Here is a 13,025-nt window from a genome sequence, read left to right on the forward strand (position 1 = left end):
GCTACCAGCCCGTTTCTTAGAGCCATGCACATTAGCTCCTCTGTATGTATGCAGTAAATTGGACCAGTAAGCTGTGTAGCAAGAGCCTACATCAGCCATTTTCTGCCACTAGATAGAGTAATGTGGGCCTCGTCTATGTTGCCATGCTAGAAAAGCTTTGGAAATTTCTGCTATATATGATTGTATGAAATGCAGTAATATCATTTCACAGAGAAATAACGCTGAATGAACAAACTATTATAACATGAATGAACTATTTTCAGATACCACACGCTTTTGCCAGTCATCACATTATCCAGATTCACAGTTCTAGTGAAGTCACTGGGATCCCTGCAAATGACTTCAGCGAATTTGAGTCCACATTGACTTCTGCAGCCTGATATAAGTGAAACTGAGGATGGTATTTTCTACTCACAATTCATCCTTATTATACAAACAATAATAGAAAGTGTATGTTGTTTCTACAGTACTGTGGTCCCGCACCACTTCTTCAAATAAATTTAACAATTCTGTGCTGTACATCAGGATTGAATTCATTGAAACAGATTATTTTTATTTCTATTTCTAGCACACGCTGTTTATTACCACAGAATTTTAATCATAGGACAGCCCACGTTGGATGGGACATCAAAAGATGAAGTTCAATGTTTCATGGAAAAAAAAAAAATAGATGAAATAATCCAGCACCATGTTCAACTGCATCTTAAGCACCCCTGGTGATGGGAATTCTACCATAGAACCATACATTGGTTTGGGCTGGAAGGGACCTTAAAGCCCACCCAGCGCCACCCCCTGCCATGGGCAGGGACACCTCCCCCCAGCCCAGGCTGCCCTCAGCCCCATCCAGCCTGGCCTTGGGCTCTGCCAGGGATGGGGCAGCCGCAGCTCCTCTGGGCAGCCTGGGCCTGGGCCTCACCGCCCTCTGAGGGAAGAATTTCCTCCTTCGCCCCCTCCCTCGCCCTGCTGCCCACGCTGCTGTTGGTGCAGCCCAGGGTACGGGTGGCTTTCTGGGCTGCAAGCACACATTGCCGGCTCATGTCGAGCTTCTCATCAACCACCACGCCCAGGTCCTTCCCCCCCCAAGGGGTGCTCTCAGTGCTTTCTCTGCCCAGCCTGTGTTTGTGCTTGGGATTGCCCTGGCCCAGATGCTGAGGTCGGGACAACCCGACCCTGTCCCTAAGGAAGTCGTTCCAGTAGTTGTAAAAAATTTCAAGACAAAACCTCTCCCACTCTATCTTTGTACTCTTTGCCCTCTGTCTTCTCCTGTGGTTTCTTGAGAAGAGAGAGCCTCTGTCAACTCTGGAGCTGCCCTTTAGGTACTGTAATAATGGGATCAAAGTCCCCTTCTAAAGGGTGAAAAGATCTAACCCCTTGAGTCTTTCCTTAGAGGACAGGTTCTCCAGCTCTTTGATCATCTTTCTGGCCCTCTTTTGGACCTCCAGTCTGCCCACATAATTTTTTAATTGTGGGCCTCTGTAGCTTTGAATTCCTACTCTTCAGTGTATCCTGGTATCCTGGTATTTCTTTTTTCTTTTTCTTTTTTTTTTAAACTAATTCAGATAAGGAATTTCGTAAGACTTTTAGAAAGCTTTCTCAGAAGCAGCTAAAGCTTCCCTTATGTATCATTTCTCTTTCTCTCCCCCAACTCAGAGATGCAATTCTGATTACCAATTTCAGGTGTCTCTAAGGCCAGAATATTGAATAATTTCCTTATGTTCCAGTTGCTCGCACACTTTATGCAGAGGAATAGATTAAAGCAGACAGTAATCATTTCAGGGAGACTCAAAAACAGCTATTGTTACAAGAACACCTTTAATCTCCTGTTTCTGATTTTGAATTTAAAAGGAGACAGAACCTGGATAGCCTTGAGTGCAAGAACAGCAATGAATCTTACTATTGCCTATTTAATTGTTGTGGACATAAATTTGAGTTACAACACTCAGATCAAACCTGATCATTTTCCAATTTCGAAAGTACATGGACTATCTACACTTTTTAAAGTATATGTACACATACACATAAATACAGTTAATATTTTTTATGTATATGTACATATATCTAATATGTACATGCACACATGGTGACTTTTGAACTGACATATACACAGAGCTACAAATAACACTTTCTTGTTGTCAGGGATGGAAAAAAAGAAAGAAAGAAAATATATATATAACAAAAAAATAACAACATAAAATAACAAAATAAAAAATAATAAGAAGAAAAGCCATGTGAAGTAAACACTCTCTAGTATGCAAACCAGCCAAGCACCCTCAGAAGGTATTTTCCAGGAGGTTTGTAAAGGACAGGATGAATTGTTAATAGGAAGGTAGGGTTTACCTCTGATCTCTGCCAAGGAACGAATGTGATAGTGCCACTGCTATTAGAAAAATCGGTAACAGAGTAATTAATGCCAGTGGAATCAACCTGTGAGATAATGTACTTTATATACACATAGTCTAGGGCTCCCCTTGTACGCTCCACAACACAGGATATAGTGGAACCTTCATCAGCAGTCTGGAAGAAAGCAAAAATTTGGAACGTTTATTACTGTCAAAGTAAATCAAGGCAATTTCATTAAATAACACGAAAATATTTAATGCCAGACAAATGTTCAAGTAAAAAATTGCTGTCATGTTACTTTCAGCTCTTTTGGAGTGTTAGGAAGCTGAAACTGACCTTGATGCCAATCAGAACAATCCTAGTGGAATCTGCAAAAGTCTGATGCCTCCCTGAGGACTATTAAGGTAACAAATAACAATACACTGCAGTTCGTCCTGGACACAACCCCTTTCCTAAAACTATGCGTCAGAGACAGAATCAATATGCTTGAAATGTACCTGTCGAAAGCAAATGAAACTATTGCTTTATAATAACGTCAATATTGTAATTTTCCTTAGCAATAATTTAAAGAAAGATTTGGATCAGCACTTTCTCTAACCAGACACACTATGGATAGAAATAAACTATACCATCATCATTCAGAAAAACAGATTTTTCTCTTCTACTGTCCTCCTTACAATTCTGTATCTTCACAGATAACATGACTTCTGCAGCGACAACTTCACGTCTCTGGAATGAAGCTTTAATTGGTACTGACCTTCTATTTTAGAAAATAACGTTCATAAAATTAACATAGAAAATAATTTTATCTGAAAGTTATTGGAAAGGTTAAAGCTATCTTATGCATTAGATAAATTTCAGGGCTGCTTTGTAAGAAAGCATAGATACTGTGTGTGACTTCAGCTGCCTAGTAGACAGATATGCACAGTTAAACTACTGGTAAAAAAATGCTGTGTTCCTGCATCACCACTAAGAGCTCTAATACTTCCCTGGTGAAATGGACATATGATAGGTGCAAAACAATTACCGTGCCATATAATTATTTTTTTTCTTCATGGTTGGCTGATGATCTGTGGCATCACAGCGTATCAGAGGTACTTGAACCTGAAGGAATCTATTATCATAGCATATGGTAGGCACACAATAAGCAAACTGAACCAAACTGAAAACTAGTATCACTCAGGCAAGACAGTTATTTTAAAAACATCATAAGCACTTTGATTAAAAAAGAATGTAATTAAAGCTCATAAGAGTTCCCAAATGAAAACTATATTAAATTTTTTTTTCCACAAAATAATCCAATACCAGTAGAGATAGCTATCATGTTATTCCCCCTTATAATTGATTAAAGAAGTAAAGAATGATTTATGTTTATTTCAAGCCTCCTCAAAAAGTAGCAAGTTTACACTCTGCATATAGAATGGATACCACTGAAAAAAGATTTCATCTGTTAAAACTAAAACAACAAAAAAAACCACTACTAAATCAACCAACTGACATCAAACATATGCAAATTATAACTTAGTTTATGACAGCAAATGAAGGTGGAAAAATCCATAACACTTTGTCATTGCATGATCTCTAGTAAAATTATCTCAAACACATCATGTGACACAGAAAACTAAAATAAAAATCTTTGCAATAATCCATTCTCAAAAAAAAACCAGAGAATTAAATCTTACATTTTAACTGGTAACTCAAATGTAACAGAAGTGAAGGTAAAATATTTTTCTAGAAAAAAAAAATTAAGCCTTAGTCTTCAGTTTATATAGTAAACTAAATTTTCTTAACCATTTTTTTCTTTAGTTTTTTAAAATTATATAGTAAATCCCAGTGGAACTGAGGTTGTATTAACAGAACATATGCATCTCCAAATCCTAGGAAAACTTTGCTTAACCACAAAAGCAAACACTGCAAAATCTAGGGTTTGTTCAGGTCACTTGGTCCTGCCATTTAGCTTTCTGTGCCTGAAATATCACCTACAATTTCCATTATGACCACCTTACCTCAGGGATACATGCTCCAGTGAAGCCAAATAAACCATTAGCATTATCACTTTTCTGTATTCTTAATCTTGCTGTGGTGTTTTCTTGTGAAATTCGAGCTCCACCACGCACAGAAATGAGCTTTAGTATGAATAATTCTTCTCCTTCTTCCTCTTTGTCATCCTTTGCAGACACGATGAATGATTTATTGGCCTCTCCTTGCCAATACTCCAAATACCCAGAGACAGGGTGGACATCACTTTTTGCAGGAGTTGCATGAAGTTCATAGATCTCTGCTCGTGTCAACTTACGCTCATAAAGCCTTACATCCTGCATTAACCCTGTGTACCTACTGCTGCCGTTGATTCCTGCTCCAATTCTTACTATTCCTGGACCTGAGAAGGAAATTATAATTTTTTCTCATGTTATTGTATTTGTATGAAACAGTCAGCAACTGACTACCTGTTTTTCTTAAAAACCAATGGTAAACTGTTCATTGTCCCTGGATGAGGAATCATATTGATCTTGAGATCCAAAATCAGGAGGTTCCTTGAGCCTCATCTCAATGTTACAGGTAAGTCCTCACAGGCCAAACAATTCCATCCTATGCTGTCCAAGTTTTTCATCCTATTAGTTCTAGCAGCACATTATCATCATCCCTCATTTTTATAAGTCTTAGAGACTTGAGGCTCCCTCTTTCCTCCACAGATTTTCAGAGCAGAACTGCAACCCCTTTTAGCCCTTGTTTTGCTGAACAAATCCTACTTTGTTTCCCTCTGCTAGGGCAGCTGATCCATTCTGATGATACTCATGATTACTGCATTAACCCTTCTGGACATCCATTTCATCCACCACACTGTAATTCCATGCAAATTCCAAACTCTTTTTACAACAGCATTTATATTTCTCTGTCTCCAAACTATAGGATCACAGCTGCCTCATATTCATTCCTACTCTATCCTGTTCTGTGCCATGCTATGCTCTTGTGCTAAAACACACACATCAGCTGTTTTCAGTTGCCTTTCAGAAAACGAAAGAAAACAAACAAACAAAAAAAGCTGTGCTCTTCAGTGTATTGTCATACATATGACACTGAGTGGCAGTTGTAGAGATGAGCAACCACAGGAACTGATAAAAGTCCCAGGGCACAAAGTGGAGGATGCTGAGAAAAACTGGGCTGCTATGCACACCACTGTGTATTACCCAACATTCAACGGAGAGAGATGACATACTTGCCTTACTATTGCATTATCCCCAGACACACGCCATCCCCACTAATAAAGAAAATTTACAGCACAGACATATCCTTCTAGCAATAAAAGCATAATTGCATTTCACATATATTTGTTCTAGAAACCGAGGGAGGGAAAAAAAAAAAACCTCTCAGCCTCTCAGCTTAGCTACAGTACTGCAAGTGTGATGGAAATTACTAATTGCAGAAGTACTATTCTTTTTACAAATGGAAAATTTGATTTCTTAAACTTCAACCTGGAATTTTAAAAGCAGAAATAAAATAGTACACCATACAATTAATAGTCCTCTACTCTCACTCAACATCGCAGCAGTTTGAATTTTTTAGAACATTCACACAATTTCCATAGGCTTTCTGAAAATCCTCAAAGAATTCTTATCCATTCCTTTCAATTAACTTAACAGATATAATCATTTCAGTGTATTTCTTCCACCTTTGAAGTGGCTAGACTATGCATTTCAGAGCTTTATATATGGAGAAAAATAGCAAAGGCTCACCATCAAGAATTGCTTCTCCTTTTAGACTCTTCATTCCTCCCAGAACTAGAATTCCATCAACGTAAAATTCAATTATACTTTCATCCAGAGTAATCAGAACGTGAAGCCAAGTATTCTCATCCAGGTATTTCATGACTGATGTTTTAGCCATGTATGTCATATTGGACCCTAATGCTGTATAATGAAGCACTACAGAAACATGAGAATCATTTGTCTGAATTTTCACACCATAATATAAAGTCCCATTATCGTTATCCTTTTCAACTATATAGCCATCTGTACTGACATTAGGAATTAACCAAGCTGAAAATGTAAAATTGGTTACTGCATTATTTCCATTGTTATGGGTATTCAGGACCGATAATGCCAAATGCATCCTCTTTTCCACTGAAATACAGAGCGTCTGTTCCACTGTGATGGCGCCTCATGTGGGGCTGTGATTGTACTGAGCTTGGGAATGATCCAAGCAACAAGAAATCTACCATTGATGGCAGTCCAGCTTGGAAGGTACTAGACAGTATTTCCCAACCTAGTCGGACAACACCAAAGGTGCCTTGCTGTCTCCAGATGGTGAAGTCCGTAATATAGGAAAGGTCATCTTCAGAAAGAGTATCTTCCACTATCTCTCTGTCCTGGCTCTCTGGATCTATAACAAACACTCCAAAAGGGTCATCATTGAAAGGGATCATGACAGTTACAGTAGGACTGGTTTCAGATAACTGACCACCAGGACCAGGAGACCCACCTGCGTAATAGAAGTTAGAGTAAAAGTTAATGATTAAACAACACACTCAGAAAAAAGTTTCAAAGTACTTTTTTTTTTTTTTAATAAAACAAGTTTCTAAAAAAACCTCAAACCCTCCTTTAAGATCCTCTGGACTTATAGCAAATGATCTAACTTGAAAATTACATAGGTTAATTGTATTATTCTTAAAACACTGTGCTGATGTAATTTCAGTAGAAAACAAACCCACATGCTATTTTTCAGCTGTAAAACACACAGATGTCTTTCAGGTGAAACATGACAAGGTCCATCTTTTCTTAATTAGCCAATAAGGTAGGTTACCTTTGATTCGTCTGATAAGCATGGGGGCCAAATTCAATTCTTGTATTGCTCAAAGACTTACAGGAATAGAGAATGGCAAAATCTTGCCTGTTGCCTCTGATACAGAAGTACATACACCTTGCAGAAACAGTAACCAGTTGTGTGTTAAAACTGCTGCCCAGTCCTGGTGTTAGTTATCTATCTTTGCACAGTAAGAATTCATGATATGAAGATCATGTTGTGAATGGAGAATCTCCGTGTTCAAAGTGTACAGTGATCTACCTGTTATAAGCAGGAAATCTTTTGTACATCCGTATGGACTTCACTTACAGGAAAGGCCAACACACATTTTCACTTGTATCAGAGCACAGAAGACCATGAATAGTACTAAAGTGGAATTAATCCAGATTAGGAAATGTGTCCAGTAGCAATTTAAAGTTGTAATTTAAGTCATGTGAAGTGGTAACTACAAGTATTTTACCTCCTCTAGGGAAACAAACAAACAAAAAAGCAACCTCTATTATGGTAGACACACATAACCTTTAATACCTTTGTTATTTCTTTGTTAGTATCTTTGTTTTATATTTTGTGCATGGAGATCTATGTATCTGAAATTCAGAACTCTTGGTTTTTGAAATGAAACTTCTGAACTTTAAGAAGTTTAATTTCAAAAACCAAGAGGCATCCCTTTTAAAGTTCAGATCACCAAAATGTGTTTAACAGTAATTCGGGAACTGAGTAACTCTCTATATATGGAAATCAAGATTAAATGAAAAATAAGACCTAAAACCTTACCAGAAAAGCATAGGATATCAAGACATGATTCAAAGCAATGCTCTTTCTAGTGTTGGTTTCTTTTTGATTGATTAAACATAACTCTTTTCTACCAGATATGAAGGAAATGGTGATATGGAAGACAATACCTGAAGCATTCACCAACTTTAGAATGTAAAATTCATTGAATTCAGGAATTCTATCTGAAATGGCACGTAGTGTTATTGACTTCGACCTTTCACCATCCATGAAGCACACAGTCCCATAAGTTTCATAGAATTCTTCTCCTGGCTTCAGTGCAGAGTTATTATCAAACAACTGCCAGGTCAAAGAAACATTGCCGAAGTGTCCTCTGTGTCTCAAAATCCTGTTCAGTGATACAGAAAGAATGAGAGTCCTGGCAGGCATGCATCAGCGTTGAGTAGAAAAGGAAAATGTGGAGACTCCTTTTACTGTAATCTTCCTTACAGTAAGAAGTAATATACTATGTAATATAAAGTAAAATACTAATATACTACAACTGTTCCATGAAGCCTTCCTTTTAAAGGCAACCACGTTTGCAGTACAATTCTACTCCCGGAATACGTACTTTAGAAAACAGAAGTAGCATACGCAGGTCCATGCAGAATACTACTGTGAAGCTACACATCACTGTGTCTTGTAATTCCAATTTATAATAATAAATATGAATGCATAATAGTTCAGAAAGTTAACATTAAAAATTAATATACTTGGACACTCTTAGACAGGAAAGAGAATCATCTACATTTAACCACAAACGTTTCTCCTTTCAGTCATCAAGTCTACTTAAACTTTTTCTTACACTTGTATTAAATTAGAATTACATTCTGAATTACATTCAGTTTTGAAATGTAGCATGTAAACAAAGAAGTAGCTTCTGAATATAAACCTGTTCCTCTGAAGAGCAGGCACAGCTTCTTGCAGTAGGGTTAATTACCAATTACTGAGGGAACATTGTCATAATATATGCATTTTATAACACCCTCTGGGATAAGATGCTGTTGTTACTCCAGCAGATGATATTTGCAATAATACAGAGGTTGTATTAGTAGAACGAGTAGCTATGCCTTATTGACAGCATTCTGACAATATAATTTTGTATAGGACTTCTCTGAAAAAACATAAGAACATAAGAAAATGTTAGAGCCACAGTACTAAGCCAAGCTGCTTCTGGGATTTGTGGATATCTTCAAAATCTGTTACCTACAATAGCCTAAAAAAGTGACCAGTGACCTAAATGATTGTCCTGAGTACATTTATAGCTAGCTATCTAATAAACGACTTCATGATGGTGAAAACCTATTTTTAATGGGTGTAGGAGCTCCTAAAAATACCAGTGATGATATGTCAGTGCTTTGTGTATGTTGACTATGTTCATTTACAGAAACAAACAAACAACAACAACAACAAAAACACACAAATTGCATTACGTGATACATTTTTATCTGAAATCTTTTAAGGTTTTCATTAGCTGAACTAATTGGTTGCTAGGAAATGTATGCCATCAGTGGACTGGTTTGCGGATTGGATTAACTTGTCTGTGGGAGTTTGATATTTCTATGGTAACAGTTTCTTCATTCTGCTGTGATATTTGATCTGTGTCTGATTGTCTGTTCCTTTTCTTCCTCATTAGTCTGCCTTAATCACAGTGAATGAGCCCAGGGGCAGAAATGAATTTGTGCCGCTCACTCTAATTAGAGAGAGGGGAACCTATGGGACGGTCGTCATAACTTTTGAGGTGAGTTTATCCAAAAGACTTCATACAGTAGTCTGTTGGATTAAACTGAGAGGCTGTAATCATAATTTATTGAAGTGTTTGCAAAAGGGGAAGAAGGACAAAATACCTACATCTACATTAGGTAGATCTGTTTCATAAAAGGGATTCATATTAACCGTCATATAGAAAATACTGTAATTATCTGACTGTTTAATTGACTGTTTAACGTTAAGAGGTACTAGAGAAAACCGAGTATATTCTGTCATTTAGAAAGGTACGTGAGGCAACATCAGTATGTATTACTAGAAAATAATGCATATTAAGTATGTAAGAAGTGTCTTATCTAAGTTTTTTTAATTTTTTTAAAAAATATTTATTTTACATACAAATATTCAAGTGAGTCTTTAATGATTATCCCAACTTTGAACTGTGAGTGCTCAGGATTTGGTGAATTTCTGTATCTATAATCATCTGTATCTTGATCTCTATCTTGAATCCCCTGCAAATGAAGCTTTTGAAATAATTAATCATGTTGAATACTTATCCTGTTATTTACATATGTGATTTGAATGTGATACAATTACTGACTTCATTGCTTTCTTTTTCTTATCTAGCTCAGACTCTATTATTTACTTTAAAATTATATATAAAATCTTTCATATAGATATTTCTGTACTAGTTGCCTGGTCCTATAGGGTAAGGCTTTAATCTAGACCTCAAAGCTTTAGTCTAGACCTGTCAAAACCAGAAAAGCTTTGCACTGGATTTTATTAATACTAAATATAGCATGAATAGTTAAAGTACTGAATATGATTCTCTGTGCAATTTTTTGCAAATATGTTTGTTTTAAGGTACAGTAAATCTTACTCTCTGGACAATTACTTAGGTCTGTCTCACATCATTATATATGTATGTTGAAAAATAATTTACAAAATGTTCTAAAACCAAAAAATCCCATATGACCTTTAAGAGGCTTTGTAGTATTTTGAGTTTGACTGTTAAATTTAGTATCTTTAATATCACAAGTTAAGATAGAAGGGACACAAAACCAGTAAGTACTATTACTTTGTCTTGGAATTTATTATGAAATACTATTGATTCAAACTGAATTTGCATGAATATCCTTTCTGTAATATGAAAGAGTCAGTTATGCATCAGAATATACTAAAGAGTCCCCATAGGCCTATATGGAAGTAGTTTTCTTCCTCTTATTCTGGAAATACGGGATTTCTTCAGAGTGGTTGTTCTGACTTACACTGTCTGCCAGAAAAGAGCAGATTTTCACAACTGAATGTTCATGTAAGTTGTAAGTTGGAGATGGCTGAACAGATAGTCATTTGTTATGCAAGTCACACTGCATATTGGTTATTGTACTTGCACTGGATTTGTATTCCTGCTTTATAGACTTCTCATCAGACAAATCAATTCTTTGCAGATAAAAGATGGTCCAAACCCAGCTGAAGAAGACCTAAGTCCAGCTAAGGGAAATATTACATTCACACCTGGGAGATCAAAGCTGATTTATAATTTAACAGTGCTTGATGATCAGGTAGGAACAAGCTGACTTCATCTTAGGCTTTGATACGTAGAAGGTTAACTGAAGTTCTGGAAAGACTTAGAGTAATAAGTTACAAAAAGGCTTGGCTTAAATAAGGTTAAAAGCAGTTCTATTTGATGAAGTGATGTTAAATTTTGGCTCTCTGGTCTATTATTTTTACTCTTTCCAAGCTCCCTCTTTAATTCTCATCAGTGAATAGTTTTAGTTTATGTGCATATCCTGGCTGAGCAGACATGTTATCTTTGTCACTAAAGAAAGAATATTACACATTGAAGATTCACAGGGAAAAGGCAGATTCAAAAATATTTTTTGTCGTTGTTTGTTTGTGGTTTTTTTTTTTCAAATATGTTTCAGGGTAGAAACATATTTGAAAAAATCCTAAAAATAGATGAGATTCCTGAAACAAACATGCAGTCTTGTGGAAAGCATGAATACTAGGTGATAATTAACATTTTTCTGTTTTCAGATTGGCCAATTGAAAAAAAAAAACAACACACACACAAAAAAACCAAACCAAAACAAAAAAAAAACACAACATAACTCATAGGTTGTGAGGCTTTCTTTTTATCTCAGAGTAAACAAAACATTCTTCTAATTTGCAACTTGTGATTTTCCTTTTTTCTTACCTGCACTTTTCTTTTGTGTTTTTCTTTTCCTTTATAATAAGCTTAAGAGGGAAAACTGAGACATCAAAATAAGTATATATGATGCAAAACAACTTAGTAAGAAATTCATAAGAAAACAATAATGGTGAAAGGTGTGTGTCTCAGAAGTGAGCACAGAACTGTAAAGCAGCTTGTTTCCTTTTTACTCTTAGTTATAAAAAATGTCCTTCCACATTTCTACTGATACTCTAGTGTTAAGAGGCTGTGCCAACCTGGGGTGCTGAAGTGTAGAAACATCTCTTTCCAATTCAATGTAATATTTCAGTGACTTACACACAGAAATAAATTATTAGGGTCTTTTCTCTTGGGAGGATGTGATTTTATTTATTTTTATTCTGAGAAATGCTCTCAAACTTCTGTTTCTAAAAGTTTGATCTGTATTTGGTGTGTCTAGTCAACGTCTTTCCACTCTTTGAAAGTCTTTCACAAGTGTATGTGAAAGATGAATTTTGCACAAAAACCTTTATTGATGATGATGATGATAGAGTTCACAAGAATCCAGTAACACTACTGTCAGAACTTAATTTGAGCTTTTAGGATCTGAGTTAGGGAAACCAATGAAACAAGTATTTTTCTGAATTGTGCAGCCTTACAGAAGGTAGGGGACTGCAGTTCTGATTTCCACAGCTCTGCATTTATAGTACTTTTCCTGTGCAGGTTTCCTTTTTAAGTATAATTGCAACTTTAAGAGAAAATTAAAGAGGCAAGGCAGCACTGGAAATCATTTATACTATTATATTCGAAGTTTGACTCATGTATTTATTGGTCAATCATGATGTAATTGAAAGCTCCACAATGCCTTATTTATGTAGGATACTAAGATTTTATCTGCAACTAAAATGGCATGTACGTTCTGACTGTCAAATGCGTATTTTTGTACTGCAAGACAGTATATGAACTAGTGAACTAAAACAAGCGTAAGTTAACATCAATTTTAATAAGATAAAATAGGAAATAGTAGTGTAGGAGAGAGGTGACAGAGAGCTTGCAAATCTCACGCTGGAAAAAAAAACAAACAACCTGCATCAGTCAATAATATTATGCAAGTTTAAGTGCCACAAGTCAAACAAGGGACAAAATTGGCCTCAGCTACAAAGACAGCGGCGTGCATACCCTTTGTGCCCTGAAACAGGATCTAAGGGTGGCCAATTAACAAATGTGTAAAAAGAGA

At 36.2% G+C, this 13,025-nt stretch overlaps 1 protein-coding gene, 1 long non-coding RNA gene and 1 pseudogene across 3 annotated transcripts in view; 2 read left to right on the forward strand and 1 right to left on the reverse strand.

Moving 5' to 3' along the window:
- LOC310891811 overlaps positions 1–13,025 on the forward strand; it is a 294,710-nt gene that overhangs the window by 124,114 nt on the left and 157,571 nt on the right. The window lies entirely within an intron of this gene.
- Positions 1,764–6,230, reverse strand: LOC310891795 (adhesion G-protein coupled receptor V1-like). Its single transcript, XM_083854021.1, has 3 exons — positions 6,075–6,230; positions 4,347–4,720; positions 1,764–2,514 (listed from the first exon to the last, which is right to left on the reverse strand). The coding sequence occupies exons 1-3, from the start codon at positions 6,223–6,225 to the stop codon at positions 2,245–2,247; spliced, it is 795 nt and encodes a 264-aa protein (XP_083710147.1). The 5' UTR covers positions 6,226–6,230; the 3' UTR covers positions 1,764–2,244.
- LOC310891796 (adhesion G-protein coupled receptor V1-like) overlaps positions 9,200–13,025 on the forward strand; it is a 73,886-nt pseudogene continuing 70,060 nt past the window's right edge. The window contains exons 1-3 of the transcript in view: positions 9,200–9,205; positions 9,548–9,652; positions 11,067–11,180. The product of the transcript in view is annotated as an adhesion G-protein coupled receptor V1-like (transcript). The remainder of the gene's footprint in view (positions 9,206–9,547; positions 9,653–11,066; positions 11,181–13,025) is intronic.

The sequence above is a fragment of the Anser anser genome (assembly GCF_964211835.1).
Source record: "Anser anser genome assembly, contig: HAP1_SCAFFOLD_100, whole genome shotgun sequence".
Classification (NCBI taxonomy): domain Eukaryota; kingdom Metazoa; phylum Chordata; class Aves; order Anseriformes; family Anatidae; genus Anser; species Anser anser.